Below are 18,687 nucleotides of genomic sequence, written 5' to 3'. Positions count from 1 at the left end.
TGTGCTATATGCAACCTCCAGGTTCAAAGGCAATATACCTCTGAATGCCAGTTGTTGATGATCAGTCTCGTAATAGAGCTATTACCTCCTTGTACTGCTTGTGGCCTTTCTAGAGGTAAATGGTTGGCCATGAAGAAAGGGCAGATTACTGGATGAGACTGGCCTTTGACCTTGCTGCCATGAAACCTTGCCTGTTGCAGAGGCTTCTGGGAAGTGTTCTAGGGCAGAAAGCTCACTTTGGATGCTGGCCATGCCTTACTGTTGCTCCCTGTGAAGGAATCACTATCAAGGAAATTGACCACTCCCCTGGGGCTTCACAGTGCAAGGAGAAGATCAGTAATGGCAGACAAGCTGTCTCCCACTTTGTTCTAACTGGCGTTTATTTGTAGAGCACTTGAAACGAGCACTGTGCTGAGGTTTTTTTTTAAAAAAAGCTAAATATTGTCACATCAAGAGAGGGGAGGAACTGGAAGGGCAAAGGGAGAACTAATATATGCAAGGAATGTTTCCTTGAATGTTTCCATGCACACCTTCATAAAAGTTGACACCTGCATGATCATGAGATCAGTGAAAATAGTTTTGTTTTATAAAGGGGAGAATGTGAACTATTTAAAGAAAGAGCAAAGAAAGAACAATGACAAGTCTTCCAAGCCTCTGTAACACAGGGGTGGGGAACACAGGAACTAAGGAAGCTGCCTTGTACTGAGACAGACAATCAGGATATCTAGTTCAGTATTGTTTACACTGACTGGCAGCAGCTCTCCGGGATTTCAGATAGGATTCTCTCCTTGCCCTACCTAGAGATGCCAGGGATTGAACCTGGGACCTTCTGCATGCAAGGCAGATGTTCTACCACTGAGCTATGGCCTTTCCCCAATGGAAGCTGTGTCCATCTAGATGATGGAAGCTGTAGCCCCATAATATCTGGAGGGCTGCAGGATCTCCATCCCTGCATTAAAAGAGGGAAGGGGGAAAAAAAGAGAGGAATGGAACAAAGAGAAAAGAATCCAATGAGCTAAGGAAAGGCAACCAAAGGAAGTAATAAATGTAATAATAATCATAGGAATTTGGAACCTAACAAATGAAGATGGCATTTATTTGAAGCATTTCTACCCAGCTCTTCAGCCAGAAAGAAAAAGAAAAAAGGAGGGGCTCCCACAATAGCTTGTACACATAAGTACGGACAGTCCCCAGGCTTAAAATCTAAAAGTCATGACACAAAAAGAAAAAAGGATTGGGAGGGAGAAGGAAAACGACCAAACTCAGACACTAGTTCTTCGTTACAGTTCTTCAATGACTCAATGGAAATAGGACAAGGAAAGGAGGAGCAAAATGTTGTTGGTCTCTCGGCAGACCAAATGGAAAGGGTCTACAGCCCCATCAAAGGCCTAATGGCACCATGGACTTGTTACCTGTTTTGCTAAAATACCTGGCCATTACCAGATTGGGGAGGCCCCTCTCCTGCTTGCTCCTCAGATTATAGCTAAATTGCAGGGTGTGTGTGTAGGAGTGCCTTCACTTTGAGGAGCTTCTGCTGAACCTCAGAGGAACCTCAGCCAGCTTTCCTGGAAGACAATCTGAACACCACTGAGCCAGATTACAGAGGTGGTATGTGTACATAAGCATGAGGTCACAGCGACATCTGTTCTCAGAGTGTCTGCACCTAATGAAGAGCTTGAGCGTTTTGCTGCTTCACCCACATGACTCAGGGTTGCTTCTTGCTGAGTGTGGCGAGGCTGCCAAATTAAGTTATGGCAATGCTGGAGATTTTTTAGGTATATTTTAACACATTAAGAGGTTGAGGGTTTTTTAGGTGCATTTCAACACACCTGAGTCCTAGAAATGGAATCAAATGCACCTATTCTCAAGGAGTCTAGGTATTAAAGCACGGGGGAGGAATCTGTGGCCCTCCAGAAGTTCTTAGACTAAAAACCCCATCATCCCTCACCACTAGGCATGCTGGCAGGGGCTGATGGGAGTTGGAGTCCAATAAGATTAGGTAGAGGGTCACTGGTTCTCCACCCCTATTTTGAAGAACCTTTAGCTGATACAGTGAATGAGAAGGTGACTGTGATGCAGAAACACCAAACATCAAGAGCGGGATGAAGGGCGACAGAACAAATGTTCAAGCAAAATGAGAGGATATATGAAAATGACTTCAAGCTGTGCATGAGATCAAGTGGAACAGTCCCCAGTTTGAATCTGTTCATCTGAAAAGCAGTGAGTGCTCTCAGAAGGCACAGCGGGGGCGGGGGGGGAGAGATGAAACGAACTCCTGTAATTTGACCTAACGAGAGGGGAGGGGAATGTATAATCCTAGTTACTGTATGCATCTTGGACTAAGACATTGTGCCTAAGGCAGGATATTTTGACCTACAAGGGAGGGAGATGGGATGACGATCCCCTAACATACTGGCATATCCGTGTTATAATAAGGACCTTGTAGATCAAGAGGGCATTTTCTAACCAATTGCATGTGGCAGCTCCCCAGAAAAGATTAAGTGCTTTCTAAAGGGTTACTTTGGCAAAGGAAATGCTCACCAGCTTGTTCTTTATACAAGCACAAATTCTAATGTGGCTTTTCAAAAGTTTGTCATGTGTTTGTGCATACACACGCATATACATGATATTTGTTTAGGGCAAAGTCACAATCAAAGCCCCGGGGGAAGGGATCCACAATTCTGCTGGCTGTGGCAAATATCTTGCCACCACTGCAAAGGAACAGGAATCATCCTTAAAGTTGCATTGAACTCTGAGGTATGCCAAGGGGCTTAAAAACATAGTCAGCTGCTTTATGCTGTTGGTTCATCTAGCCTCACTGTTGTCTACACTAGGGTTAGGTATCCTGCTCTGCTCAAGCTTGGGGTCCTCAGCAAGAAACAGATCACATCTGATCAGGAAAGCAGATCAGGTCAAGTCCTGCCCAAGGAAAAGGTCAAAGGCAGGTCTCTCTCAGCAAGTCAGAACTCTGGACAGCTCCCAGTGACTCTGCTAGCTGAACTTTGGAAGCTGTTGTCTCAGCAAAGAGCTGGGGGCAACTGAAACCTTGTGTAGGCTACTGAAGTCTGAACTACAAGTGGCCCCTACTGACTTAAAGGTCCCATTTCTGATTCTGCAGGCACTGACTTCTATGCTGTGGAAAAGTTATGGATGGTATGGGGGGGACATAGGAAGCTGCCAAGTGTTTTTTCTAGCTCAGTATTGTCTCCACAGACTGGCAGCAGCTCTCCAAGATTTCAGACTGGGGGGGTTCTCAGACCTACCTGGTGATGCCAGGGATTGGACCTAGGACTTTCTGCCTGCAAAGCAGATGCTCTCCCACTGAACTGTCACCCTTCCATTGAGTAAGGTGGTAGAGCTACGTCTACAGGCTGGAAGGGCCCAGAGGGCCCTGACTCCCACCTCATCCCAAGTGGCCCATGCTGTATTTCCTCTTCATCTGTATCTTCATTGGGGTAGTATGAAGGGCTGAGTTTGGGGTTTATATCAGAGAGGTACCTGTGCTGTCCACAGATGTCATTGGACTCCAATTAAGCCTTCAGGAATTGTTCTCCAACATCGGCAGGGCCTATGGATTCCCCATCACTGGTCAACCCTGACAGGCAGCAGCTCTCCCTCAGGGCCTCTGACAGACAGAAGTATTTCCTCGTCTGCTACATAATCTGTTTGGAAGCCAAATAGTGGGAGGAGAAGCCCCAACCTCCTTTTTATAGCTATGTTTTGGGGGTTCTTAAAGGGCCTTGGGAGCACAGTGTGGCAGTGTGGATGATCCTTCTACCAGGTCCCACACAATCAGGTGGAGAGTTTGTACATGATGCAGTCACTTGGAACATAGCGCAACCACAGTGATGATCCCCTCCCATGCCTCCCCACATCTCAATGGAAAAGAGAATAGACACTCATTGGTGTTGCACTGTGCTTCTGAAGCACAGCTTGATAGGTAGAAGCTCCAGCCCTCCATCCATCTTTGAGGTGGGGCAGGATCTTGGCTCTGCCCTCATGCTGCACTTCCAAATCTAGGACCTGCATCTTGGGGCAGGAGAGGTTCTTGGCAACCACAAATTGTGATGAGCTACAAAGACCACCCAATTGTTTTACCTCTCCTTAGTAAAGCATTGCTTGAGTCTTTGATCCTGCCTGCCTGCGATAATGTCAGGAGACGCCATCACTAGAGACTCAACACTCATTTAAACAGTCTCTCCTTGAAGGGAGTCAGGGTTTTATTTTCCTTGAGGGGGGGCAGCTGGGGGTTCTGCCTAAAACTTCTCAACATTCTCTCCAAAGTACAATTGCTAGGGTTCCTTGAGAGCAGATGAACTGGAATGAAACTGATGTCAATTTACAGTTTAGATCCATCACCTCAAACTGGAGAGCACAGGGAATGAGAGGCAATTTTTTTTTCTGGTTACAGCGTTAAAACATGAAGGCAAGATTTAGTGAGCTGTGACTCATGAATGCTGGAATTACACTCAAATAGCATGCACTGGGAACTGCATAACAGAACTTCCCAAGCTCCATTTGTTTTAGAGTTGCAAGTTACTTGTTTTTATTCATTCAATTTTTTTAATCCATCCTACTCCCCCAGATGCTGAAGGGTGCATAACGTTTATTGAGTAACAGGAACACTTATGTATATTTAAAACATTAAAACAAAACAAAAGCTCCAGCAAGAATATTTGTACACAAAGGACATTGCATATCTTACATGGATGCAAATAAGTAGGCGTATGTGCAATGCATTAAACATGCGGGTACACATTCACTCAAGCAGTAAGATGCCACTGTTGGAGGAGAGTTCATCACCATTCATTCATTCATTCATTCATTCATTCATTCAATTATATTATATTATATTATTCAATTTATATGCTATTTAATTGCTTCTTAGTGGTTTACAAGAAATAAAACAAATTACAAAAAAAACCCACACAACTAAATGCACAATAAAACAATTTCATCAAAACATTACAATAAATATCCACAATTACAAAGTATAATAAAACTAGCCCATTAAAACAGTGCAACAACTGAAATGATTAAAAACAGCAATTCAAATAGGTCCCAGTCAGGAGATCCAGGGAATGCTTGTCTAAACAGGTGTGTCTTCAAGAGCCAACAGAATGCCAATGCCGGTTGGCCATCTTGTATCTCAGGAGGGAGAGCTGGCTGCACCTGGCTTACCCACAAAAACAACTGCTCACACAAATTCTGTACATAGATAGGAAGCACAGACAAGTGGTGTGTGTGAACATCATTGACAGAAGAGTCAGACCATTGATTCACATAGCTCCATATTGCCTACACCAGGAGCAGCCAACTGATAAGGTTGGAGTCTAATTTCCAACAGCCCCACCCAGCATGGCCACTAGTTAGGGATGATAGGAGTGTAGTCCCACAACATATAGATGGCACAACATCTGGATGGGTCTACACTAGGGGTGAGCTCCATTGGCTGGTGCCGTTTTGAAAGCTTCTGTCGACCTAACAGGCCGGTATCATGTTCTCTCCCTCACAAAAATTATCAATATTAATATTGATATTTTGAAAGGAAATACTGATAATTGTAACGGAAATATCAATAAATGAAAGGAAATAGGAATAAAAATATTGTTCTTAATATCAATATTTTAGAGGCAGAAAATAGCTAAGTAATCACTACTTAAAAATCTGATCTGCAACAAATAAGCAAATTAATGCAACGTTTGTTACCAAATCCAAATTGGTTGGAATTCTAGCACGTCCCTAGTCTATACTGATTAGCAGCAGCGCAAGTTCAGGGTATAGGAACGCAGAAAGCTGCCTTATATTGAGTAAGGCCATTAGTCCATCTTGCTCAGCATTGGTACGCTGACTGGTAGTGGCTTTCCAGAAATTCAGACAAGGTATTCAAGGAAATCCAAGCTGTGCCTGGAGATGCTGGGGATTGAACCTAGCACCTTCCGCATACAAAGCCAGACAGGACCTATCCCAACCATATTGCTCACATGGGGTTTATCAGCCAAATGAAGCTGATTGCATGGCATCAGCAATATCTCCACCATTCTCTAGGGATAATGTGGCCCTGATGCTAGAAAAGACAATGTGTGGACATAGAAAAGACAGGAATCAAACCCAATTTTGTGTTGGTCTTTAGGATTCAGATTTTTCAGAAACCCAACTTTGTTCATCATAAGAGATAGTCGTTAAGTTCCTCTTCCAAACAAGCATGTACTTAGCAGCATTCAGTGTCTCCCCCAGTAGTTAAGTGACAAGTTCAGAAGTGCAGGGTCCCATCATGATAGTCACAGCTACGCCCCCTCACTCACTTGCATGCACTCTGTCGTCATTGCCACACTCCTCTGTCCTTCCCGTGCGCACCTTCTCCCACAAAAGACATCCCTAGGAGCCAATCAGCATGAAAGGCGAGTGTGTTAGCTACTGAGAACAGTCTTCTCAGGGGCTGACTCACCTCCTTTCACTCTGATGGGCTCCAGTCAGCAGGAAAGGAAAAGGATGCACGTTAGAAGACCCTTCCCAGTGGCTAACACATGCCCCTTTCATGCTAATTGACCTGTAAGACACTGGAGATGAGGGACCCTGCTCCCAAAAAAGTAAGGGGTTTAAGATCCCAGATAACTACACCCCTCGTCTCCCCCCATCCTTTATAGTATCTGGCAAAGGGTTTGCTTGCAGATAACCTGGAGGTCTAAAGCTGCTCAAGTCAGAAGTGCCCAAGCAATGAAAATTGCTTGGTTCTAGCAAGCTGGCATTTAATTTTTTCCCCTATTCCATGCTTTCAGCTAAAAAAGAGGGCCTTTCCATTTCTCCTTGAATAAGGATTTCCCCACCACCACCATCTCAAGTTTCGTTCTGGAGGAGGAATTGAATCACAGGACCGGCTCTCTTTTGGCTGACAGCAGCACCGATAGATTCTGTTACATTTCTCCAAACCTGCAAAATGTCAACTCATTAGAAAAATATGCAGACATTACACATTTTATTTCTGATGAGCATTCTCTCCCCCCCCCACCTCCCAAATCATTGGCATCTGGTTATTAGTCGTAGCATTCCTAGTTCTGACACAGTCAGTTCAGCATTTGCTAATGTCAGCAGAGACAGAGCATTGCTGTTTTCTCCTTTTCCCTTTTCTTTGCAGCTTGATGCTGTCTTCTGCTTCAGACTTGAATTAGCTTCCTCCTCCTCAATAGAAAATCTCACAAATGCTTCCAATCTCAGCACTGAGCTTGCACTAACAACATTTGATTTCCAAGTACCAACCAAAAAAAAAGTGAAAAAAGAACACTGCACTTTCCCTAACAACCCTCATTTGAATGGCTCTACAAAGATTGTCTGGGTAGCTGCTCACGAATACAATGCTGCATTCTGTTGTAATTAAGCAAAATAAAAGTTCTGTTTGCAATGAAACAATTTGGCTAAGCTGGTTTTTCATTGCAGAAAATGGGTTTGTAGCTCTCTACTTATTCAGGAACACATGAGCTAATTAGATTCCCTCCTGCCATTATTTTTAATTTTTTGCCATTACAATAGTTGTTATCCCTTTGTCTTAAAATTAATGAGGTTAGAAAGCTCAGCTCATGTTTCTTTTTAAAGTTCAGATTATGGTTGAGTGTCTAGAAATTTCACTTCATGTATAATTATGTACTAAACATTTTCCCCCTTTCTCCACCCTCCTCTCTTTTAAAAGTACCTATTGATCTTTGCTGTAGTTTTTGCCGGTTGTGCTTAGTTAATGCAGTTACAAGGTGAGATTGAGAGTTGCATTGTATTCTGACTAGATCCCCGGCATTAAAAAATGGGTCAAATTGATATTGGATGGCTCAGAAATATTGAGTTTTCCCTGCAGTGCTGTATCTGCAAATGGCGGCCACAATTTGAGCCTTTTTGAGTCGAAATAAATGCTGCTGTAAATGTTTTTTTTAGACAGCAGATGAATATCAGTTTTGCCACATTTAGCACTGTGGAAGAAAATCTGGGAAATTTCCCGCCATCCAAACGGATCCTTTTCTTTCATTTTATAAGTGTGTGTGGAACGGCAGCAAGGGACCTGAATAGGTGTAGAAAAGAAAGAAAAGAAAAAAGAAATACTTCATTGTTGGACTTGCTCCACCTCTGATCCTAAAGAGACTTCATTTTTTCACACTGAAGATAGATGTTTTCTGTTGCTTTGTTTAGATGGGAGGTAAACAAGAATAAGCAATTTCTCCATTAGAACATAAAAGAGTCCTGCTAGTGCAGCATCTTGTGTTTTGTGTTTCTTCCCTCTGGCTTCTCCTCTGTTTTCCAATTGGCAAATCACAGGGCAGTCCTATTCATGCCTATTCAGAAGTAAGTTGTGTTCAATGGGACTTACTCCCAGATAGGCATGTACAGGCTTGCAGACTCAGTTACACACACGTAGTTGAGTAAAAGCCAGACTTTAGTTCTGATACTGACTGACTGACTGTATGGCTAAGTGCTGCAAATCAAGTTATATACTGCAGGCCCTCTTCACTTCATGGAATGAAATGGCATGCTATCCAGAACAATAGCTTTAGGATTGCTGAGAGAGAGAACATTCCATGACAATTAGAATAATTTGAACTTAGTTAACCCTTATTTTCCCCAAAGCCAGTGCAATTCTTTCTCACATTGCTGCTTGATGTTGGGAATGCCCTGCAGGTGGTATTGTTCCTAGCATTCAGTTGGAACTTTATCCATTTATTATTGGTTGGTAGTGGGAGTCTTGTGGCAGGAACATACAGTACATTTCCCACAGATGTTGCCAAAGCCAGCATCTCTACAGTGAGCAATTCCTTACTGGCTGTACACAACTTCTTGAAGTAAGAACAGATGAAAACCACAGCTAGATCGGGTTGAGACACCCATCCAGTCCAGCGCTCTGTTCCCAAAGATGTCAACAAGATGATTTTGGGAAGTCCACAAGCAAGATATGGCATACTGCCTCCGATACTGGAGGTATTACTAGTCACCATTGATAGCCATTTGCTCCATGGTTTACTGCATACATTGTCATCATCACCATGGTCAGCTCCAGCCTACTCTCCTCAGTTCTGAAGCATTCTAGTAGGAGCATGAAGATGTTGTTGCTGGCACAGCAGTCATTTCCTGTGGAGATGCATTTTTCCATAGTGTGCAATGTGTGTGCCAGCAGTCATAGTAGCAGGATACACATGTATGAGAAGTTACATTAATGATGTGGTCTATGAGTTCTTCTTCTTCTTCTTCTTCTTCTTCTTCTTCTTCATGTGGTGGTCTAAGAGTTCTTCTGCTTGTTCTTCCTTCTCCTCCATTTTTTAAAGATGAAAGTTGCTTAAAATGTTTGACCCAGCCCTTAATCCAGGGGTGGGAGAACCTTTTTGCAGACCAAGAGTTACTTTCCCATCTGTGCAATCTTCTCAGGGTCACATGTCAATGGCAGAGAGACAAGCAGAATCCAAGCCCGTACTAGTTACAGGGAGCTGAAGAAGCTGAAACTAGTTACAAGGAGCTGAAGAATGCTTAAAAGTTAAATGAGTTCCTTTTAAATTGCCTGAATTTTCAGCATCCATGTAAGCAAGTGATCAAGGTCAGTTGCTGCCAAGAAGAGTCATGGTTTTTCAACGCACTGGCCAGTTATCAAGTTTAGCCTTTGCTGTGGACTCTTGTCAGATTTTGCTCAGATTGTTACAGACTAATCAGATCCTTTAGCAGGCTTGCCTTTGTGCCTGAAAGAGAGGACACTGGAACAAAAGTATGTTTGTTAAGTTATTTTCAAATTCTTCTCCTAATAAAAATAGATGGTGCCGTAGCCTCCTGCATATCTACACTTGTTTGTTAAAGGATCATCAATAGCTTTTGGGTCTCCCTTAGGGATGGGAGAGAAGTTTGATTCAGATCATATTTAAAGGCACACCTACTTAATCTGCCCTTTCCAAAACAATGCATAAACAGGTATCTTTCAAAATGTGCACTTCTCTGAATTTTGCAGTGTTGTTCTCTGTCCAAACAATGTGTGCAAAAATGCATATATTAGTGAAAATAGCATACAAAAATGCATTAGGGGAAATTACTTTCTATATTAGGTACAATTGTATACAAGCGTGTGTATATTAGGAGAAATTTGCACCAAAATGCTGGTGAATTTTCATGAGAACTTCTTTGAAAAAATTGCAAACTGATGTGGAAATGCAGATAACGCAACCTGAGACTGGAAAAATGGAAAACCAAGGGCAACTGAAATTGAAAGGTTCACCCACCCTAGTCTGACTCTGCATGGCTCCTGTTATATATTTGTTTCTTCTCTCCACCAGTTATTTTCCCCCATTTATGTCTTCCTGTTTACTTCTTATCCATATGTCCTTGCTGTTCCCTGGCTGTTCTTTCCTTTGCAGCTCATGACCAAGTTTCCTGGGTTCGCATGATGCCTTGTGCCCTATTGATCTGGTTTATGTGCTGCTTTTAAACTGTTTGGACTGGATTTTTATCTTGTATTGTTACACATTATCATTACATTAGTAAGTCACTCTGGAAACTAATGTTCAAGATAAGAACAGAAATGTGTGTGTTTGTGGATAAAAACAGGAGAAGACTTAGACAAAATGGACTGTCAAAAATCTCACCCTATTTGTGGGAAGCAAAATGTGTATGTGTGTGTGTGTGAGAGAGAGAATGTTCTGCAAGGAAGGAGCAGCATTCTTCAACGAGGGGGGAAGAGAAAATTGTCTTTGGGGAAATTTTCATTCAGTTATTACAGAACAAAACAATATTGTTTGTTAATAATAATTAAAGCAATGGGCTAAATGAGGAGAACTGGAACAGGGGTCATTGCGTCCTTCTACAATATTCATATATATTGGGTTGGATCCAAAATTGCACCTGACGTTCTGCACCCTATTTGCAAGTGGAGGAAGCGGCATTTTGCCAGATATTGTCCAGGGGAAGGGGCTGACATTCTCCAATGGGATGGGGTTAGTGTTTCACAGAAACTTATCCTCCAATTTCTCAAAGGTTTTCTTCTGTTATAAAAGAGGCTTCTGTTGTTATGCCTCTTTCTTGGGGAACTTTCTTGTGCATTTTGGCAGGTGTGAAATTGTGCTTACCTTGTCAGGGTAAAATGGCCATGGGGGAGTGTGAGTGGGTTTCCCCCCCCATTAAAAATTTCCCCAGCACTCTGCAGCCTACCCAGCTGCCTGATTGGGGGCGGGAGAACTTCATGGCATCTCCCCCCGAGATTTAATTGAAGCCTAGGAAAACAGGAAGCCCAGCTACCAGGCACCTGAGATTGGTGTGGTTGCCAATTTTGTTCTTAAAGGTTCTTCCACTTACCTTACAAAAACAACCAGTTTCCATTTTAATGTCTTTGAAAGTAGAAAAGTTTCACTTAAAACAAAACAAAACATGTACATTTGGCAGCCTTCCAACTCACCCACCAAGCCCCTTCCAGGAAATCCCATCTGAGGATATTGCAGGGTTTCAGGAAACACAGGCACTCAGCAAGGCTGCACAGTGCAGACCACCAGAGCGATGATTTGCAGAATGAAAGAAAGGGCATTAACCAACATCCCTTGGCCACAATGAAAGTAAGGTAAGCGGGACAAACAACCTGTATCCCAACGATGAGCATCCCAAAAAAGAAAATTCTCAAAGAATTCTTTTTTAAGAAATTTCAGCCGAGCTCTACTATAGCTATGCAAAAATTGCAGCTTGAAATTCTGTTCAGTGGGTTGCATCCAACTAAGTTATGCTCAGAGTAAACACATTCAAATGAGTGGGCCTTGGTTAGTTGTGCACATTATTTGGAATGGATCTACTCCAAAAAGACTAACATTGGATGCAACCCAGTGCCTTTTTTTATTCATGGGCAATGAAATGGAGAAGGACATTTAACTAAGTATTTGGAGCCTTCCCCCCCAAAAAAGAAACTTTTCAGAACAGGTAGGACTTTTAGATTCCACTTCTAAGGCCAAGGGCTGGAACTGATTGGAGAGGCCTGAACAGGGGCACATCAGTGAAGGTGTCATCTTTGTACATTTTTTGGCTTTTGCGGGCATCAGTGGTACAATTTAATTCAAGTGGATGTTTGTAGTTTGAAATGCAAATAAAATAATGAGAAGCAAGCTTATCCAGTAAGGATCACCTTTGGATTCCTTTGCTCCCTAGGTCCTTTCAGATATTCTGTGTCCGTGTGAGTCCTACCATGGGACCATTGGAAAAGACTGTTCTTTGGAATGTGTGTATCTCTAAATCTAAGTGACCACACCTTCTGTTTTTGGGCACCTTGAGCCCGATCAACCCACTCTCCTTGCATGACACCAAGGGATGTGTGATTTAACCTATTTCCAATCCATGCCATTTTGCATGTGTTCATTCATAGTCTATTCTGTCATTACTGCATTAACCTGAAAAATTGTGTGTTGTGGTTTTGGTTAAATATCAGCAAACTCCCCCACAAAAATAAGTAATTATATATGTATTTTTAAGAACATTATCTCCAGAATATTTATTGTTATATGCATTCTCTCTCAAAATGCATCTTTTTCCAATACATTGTGGTACTTTTTTGTGATAAGAACTTCAACAAGATGTTCGGAAGGCACAACAGATGGTGAATAACTGCATTCTCATCTGTCCATTAGTCTGAAAGATGTGGCTCAAGACGATGTGTGCCAGGATATGCAAAGGTTGCATTCCCATGCAGTACTTAGTGATGTACCCACTGTAGTCCTATGTAGGATTTGTCTATTTATTTATTTATTTGATTTATATCCCACCCTTTCTCCCAGTAGGAGCCCAAGGTGGCAAACAAAAGCACTAAAAACACTTTAAACCATCATAAAACCAGACGTCAAAATATATTAAAACACAAGAACCATAAAAACATATTAAAACAAAACACCTTTAAAAACATTTTTTTAAAAGGTGGTTTAACAATATATTAAAAAGACATTTCCTCTTAGAAATTTAGTATGGCTCTGCACAGCTCGCCCAATCCACCTTGGGACCCCAGTCTTCCTCCCCCGTCAGGCCAACCCACTCTGGGCAAACCCGGGCATGATCTGCACCTCATCCAGTACTGAGTTGGTTGAGTGGTGGGGCTAATGTTTATTAAGATTTTTTTAAAAACAACAACAACAACCCCTAATTAAACAGATGGCCAGGAAGGAGGTGGGAAATGTGTCTCCTCTTCCTCCCAACTGAGAGCAGGGGCATTTCAGTTCTGTGAAGTGCACCTTCACAAACAGCTTCCCTGAAGAGAAACCAGATGCATAAGAGCACGCTGTACCCCACAAGATCAATGCCTTCACTCAACAGCTGTTGAGCAGACACCTAGATCCTCATAGGTGAGTGGGGCATCAGACAGGATGGAGAGTCAGGTGATGTTGAGGTGAAAAGGTCAGGCTGGAGAAGTGCACCCCACAGCCAAAGGCGTCCACCCCTCCTCCCACTCCAACCTTCTCCTGGGAAGACACAGCCGGCAGTCAGATACATCTCCACCTTTTTGCTGGTTTTCCCACCCAATGCCTGCCTCGCCTACCTCGCCTGCCTGTCTGATGCCCAGCCCCCTGACACCTATAGACTGCTCTGGGCTGCCTGACCCATGGAAATCTGACTTAACCAATGCCTGGATCCCCCTGAATCAGCCTGATATGATTTGTACCCCTAGCATTCAGCACACACCATGTATGTAGAAAGAAAAAGAAGTGATAAGTGCTTTTCATACTTGTGTACTTTCTATGCACCAATGTTGTACAAACTTTTGGGGCCTATGGGCACATTTGCAAATTAGAAAAAACAGTCTTGGGCACCATACCCACACACCGCAAGCTAGCACACACAACAGCTTCTAATGGCTACAATGCAATGCTTCTCTCAAGCTTAATTTCAATAGGGGGATGGGAGGGGACCTTGAAATCACCAGGTAAAGCATCTTCAGGCACATCAGTTACAACCTCTGTGTTGCCTTAATAGATCCAGAGATCCTAGAGCAAGGAGAGTGAGACTTACAGTAGTTATTCATAACCTGGGTACCAGAATCCCCGCTTTTTAAAAGGGATGCAATAAAAAATCAATGCATCGTTACTGGAAATCTCCTCCGGTATTAAAAAGGAACAACAGTACAATTATCCGAGCCTGTACTGCGACTGTCTCTTTTTGCAGTCAACCCGTGTGCTGTGGTCATTATCAATTTTTAATTAGGGAAGTGCCATTCAGCTAGTTAAACAACAACTGAAAGCAGTACTTTGCATGTACTGAGGCTGGGGGAAAGGACTGGATGGGGGGAGGAGGAGAGGGAAGCTCTCACTAGAGAATGAAACTACAAGAGTGTAAAACATTTAAGAGCAGTTACTCCATAAAGGGTTCCAGATGGGAGGAGTTTGGCACAGATGTGTTCTATTCCAGGACTCCAAGTCAATCAGTGTTGCTATAAAATTACAGATTAATGAATCAATCAGCACAAAGGGTTGCCAGCCTCTTTGGTTGCTAATTGTTGCAGAGGGGATTGGCAAGGAGGGGGCAGAGCTTGGGGGCTGCGCAGCTGTAAGTTAGGCTGAGAGTTTATTCTGAGGTTTGCAAATCCCTGCTACACATGTTTTTTTCAAGATGTTTTCTTACAGCAGTAGCCTTGCAGATATGTTTTTGGACTCCAACTCCCATCATCCCCAGCTAGCATGATCAATGGTCAGGTATGGCGGGAGGTGCAGTCCAGCACCATCTGGAGAGCCACAGATTCTTCACCCCTGCCTTACAGTCTCTTACATGGGAAATATGATTTGTGCCCCCTCTCCAAATAGCCCACGCTCTGCCATATATTGCATACCCATTCAAGGGGGGCAGGGGGGCAGGGTTTGAAGAGAGGCAGCAAAGTAACAGAGAGGTCTCCTCCCACACAGACCTACCCAGTTCTTAAGATCAGTTTTGAAGGCCTTGCTCTCTGCACCATCACATTGGGAGGTTGGAAGAGTGAGCACAAGAGACAGGGCCTTTTTAGTGATGGTGCGACAACTCTGGAATAACTTTCCTCTTAAGATATGTCTGCCTCCCTCTCTGGCTTTTTTTCCTTTAAACTAAAAACTTCTCTTTTGACAAGCTTTTAATGTTTTGCTGCTGCCAGGTGGTATTTTTTTTTGTATTATATTTTAGATTGCGACTCTTTAGTTTATCTATAGTAGGATTTGTTGTTGTTTTGCTTTACATATTTTCATTTTGTATTTCTCATGCTGTGTATGAGGTGCAAAAGCGTGGGATATAAATACATTAACTTACATTCATACATACATACATTTCTTTATCCCACTCTTTTGTCTGCAGAGTTTATGCTACATAAATGGGCAACAGTGAGCATCTCTTCTGCTCCAGCAATGGCTATAAAGAGGAGATTAAAAGTATCTCTTTTCTGGAGTTTCTCATTATGTGTGAACTGGTAACTCAGGTTTGTTGCAACAAGCCAGGATCATATGCCATGGTTTGATCCTGTGCTCGCATGTTTCAATAAAACGTTGTTTATAACATTTAAACTTTAAACAAACCAGAGATGGCCCTTTTCAGAGTTTCTCCTCACAGGCATGCTGGAGGAGGAAAGGTGAGGAGGTAGTACAGAAGCACAAAGCTTGTTCGCATACTACTAAATGTTGGTTTATTGTTGCCTCTGAAAATACGTTGCCACTGAATCCCACATTGAATTTCAACTTCCCTACCAGAGCAGCACAGCTAAGGAATTTCAGTGTGTCAACAAAGTTAGAGAAATTCTTCACCAACAAGAGGGTCTGTGTTTTCCCTAGGTTACTGCCCAAATTAATGAAAGCAAAACAATTAGTTGAACTGAAGGTTTTGGCTTGGGCAAAGACACCTATGAGATAACAAACACATAGATAAGATACTGGCAAATGCTCAAAAGGATTTCATCTGTTAAATGGGACCATTCATCCAACTGCCCCAGTGGCCTGACAAAGTTCTCTCCTCCACCCCTGAACTGCTATCAGAGCTTCATCAATTCGAGGTGCTTGGTATTGATCCCTGGACCCTCCACCAGCAAAGCATGCATTTGCCTACTCCGGCCAGCCCTATAGTTCTAGTAATGCACAGTTCTAGTAGTGCATGTAGTTGCAAATATGATTGCTCCAGCTTGCCTGACTTTGTATTACAGACTCAGGACTTTTTCCTTGTGCAGCCTACTCTATGTATACCATGCACACCTTTATTTTTATTGTTTGAGGTTGCTTGTTTCAATTTAAATAGCTTGATTTAAATTTGCAGTCCACTGACCAAAGATTTTGGATGCATAACCAACAACATCAACACCAACCATATAGAATAAAGTTCAGCCCCAAGTCCCCAGTCATCTGATGGTCCTCTGATGCTCACCCTTCCTATCCCCAGGGCTGCTACCAGGAGAAGGTATTGGGCAAGGTCTATACTCCTGCAGAGTGCTCATATTGAGCCCAGAGACTCCTAGCTCTCCTCCTCCTCCTTGTTGCTGTTGCTACCTGCATTCAACTTCCCTCCTTAAGCAGTGGCAACAGTGAGGGAACAGAGCAGCTTTCTCCACTTGCCTTATGCTCTCTCTCTCTGTCTGGCTGTCTGAACCATTGGGTGTATTGGGCCCACAGGGAAAGGGCATGGAGAATAAGGCCATCAATGGCTACTAGCCACAATGCTGATGCTCTCTGTCCACTGTCAGAGGCAGTATGCCTCTGAAATACCGGCTGCTGGCAATAGTTAGCAGGGAGAGCACTGTCGCACTCAGGTCCTGCTTGCAGGCTTCCCATTATGGGCATCTGGTGGCCACTGAGAGAACAGGATGCTGGACTACATGGGCCTTTGCTTGATTCTGCAGAGTTTCTCTTAAGTGGTGAGAAGGAGGTGGAACAGCTCAGGTATTTTTGGGGGGGGGCACTGAAAGCATCTTGCCCAAAGCCCCCACCCCAAACCTGGAACCAGCACTGTCCATTCCAAACAGTCCTTCCAACACTTAGTTGGATCCTTCCTCTCATTTAATGTCCATGAAAAAAGCATTAGAATCTCCCCCCCCCAGCTCTTATCTGATAATAATAACCAGCTTCCTCCCCCCCCCTCTCTCTTGCTTAATCCAGGTCCAGGAGCAGTCCATGATGGCAACAATGCGGCTTCCAGAGCGATGGTTTGCCTCTGGCTATCAAGCGCCCTCTTTGCTCATTTCCTTCTCAAGTTTTGATAAGAAAAGTGAGGGTCCTTGCAGATGACGCCTGGCTTCTCCCACACCACAGACTTTTAACCATCCACACTGCTGGGGAGGTGGGAGGGGGTGAAAACAACAGCAACCGTCAACAGCTTGAATATACTGCCAGGAGGGCGAGGGGAGGGGGAGGGCAACTGGGTTCCCAAGTCAACCACCCATTGAGGATTGGTCAAGCGTGGGCATTTCCCGAAGCAGAATTAGTCTTCATTTCCTTCCCTAGCCCCACCCACCCACCCCTCCTTTATACCCTATTTATAAAAGGTCAGCCTCTCATTCTACCGTCAAGCATTTCTCAGTGGAGCCCACTCAAAATTGCCCCAGGAGAATGTCGCCTCTTGGTCCCGAGAGACAATGCACAACAGAAAGTCTGGAAAAGCAAGTCAAAAAGTGTCCTATTATCTCTGTGTCTCTTGAGCAAAAGGATTGTTCTTTCTACCTGTAACACTGTACATACCTGTTCTTGTTTCTAAGTGTCCGATTACACGCTGGTTTCACCTCGTTTCCGTCTGGGTGGATGTTTCAATGAACTTGCATCCCTGCCGCCTGTGCAGTCTTCTGCCCTCTCCCACCCACCCCAATTCATGGATTGTACTGGAAGCATGAGGACTGGGAGTAATGGTGGCCCACTCACACATTTAGAAAGAGCATTGAGTTGTCCCACTGTTGGGAGTGCATGAAAGGAAGGCCAGGGTGCCCCTCCCCTCTTTTAAACTCAGAGTTACTCCTCAAGCTAGATAAATTGACCGAATGGAGAGTCATGCATCTCCCATATATCAGGATAATCATACTGCTGTTCTGCCCATTCACCCATCCACCTAATTATCCATCCATCTGCCTTTCCAGCCATCTATTTGCCATATTTATTAATCTATCAATTTAATTATCTGGTATTTTTCTTTTTAATCCAGATATCCCCTTGTCAGCTCCCCATGCATTCTTCCAACCATCCATCAGTATAATCACCTTTATTGAGTCCCACCTCCATGAAGGAAACTTTTTAAATTCCTCCTAATTTAACCCATTATCATTTTGAAATTCTGTTGCAGCCTTTTCACTCTCTTTTTTTTTCAGGGCGGGGATCCTTGTCTATAGAGGGAGGGCAGTCAGGTAGTCCCTGTGAGGTCAGAACCAGCAGCGCAGAAAACAATAGGGCACATTTTAAAATCCAGCAGGAGTATACCCAAAGGCACAACATTCAGTAGCACTCGATCCGAGATGCTTCTGTGGGAATTGGTGGGGGGTTTCTTTCATGTTCTCTCCTTGCAATGGCATGAGCCTGTCCCTAACTAAAATTGTCCAGTCCCAAGCATTGCCTTAAAAGTAACCCATTAAAAATGCTGTTTTGATTTTTTTAAAAAAAATATACGGGGAGGTATTTCACCATCCATTCCAGAAATCCATTCCCCAAGCTTTGGTGTTTCCAGGGATAGCAATGTTATTGGTAATCTTTCCAGCCCCAAATCTGCCCCACCTCTCCCTTTGTCTTCCTATAA

The 18,687-nt window shown here is 43.4% G+C and overlaps 1 protein-coding gene across 9 annotated transcripts in view; it reads left to right on the top strand.

The window, feature by feature from the left end:
- LOC133368398 (opioid-binding protein/cell adhesion molecule) overlaps nt 1-17,693 on the top strand; it is a 919,374-nt gene extending 901,681 nt beyond the window's left edge. For all 9 annotated transcript variants that reach the window (XM_061592598.1, XM_061592595.1, XM_061592591.1 and 6 more), the window contains one exon: nt 17,070-17,693. In XM_061592598.1, coding sequence (XP_061448582.1) covers nt 17,070-17,170 — 101 coding nt within the window. In that variant the 3' untranslated portion in view covers nt 17,171-17,693. The remainder of the gene's footprint in view (nt 1-17,069) is intronic.
- The last annotated feature ends 994 nt before the right edge of the window (nt 17,694-18,687 follow it).

Source organism: Rhineura floridana, chromosome 12 (assembly GCF_030035675.1).
Source record: "Rhineura floridana isolate rRhiFlo1 chromosome 12, rRhiFlo1.hap2, whole genome shotgun sequence".
NCBI classification, from domain to species: Eukaryota; Metazoa; Chordata; class Lepidosauria; order Squamata; family Rhineuridae; genus Rhineura; species Rhineura floridana.
Note: the sequence above shows the minus strand (reverse complement) of the source record. Positions and strands in the feature narration are given on the sequence as shown.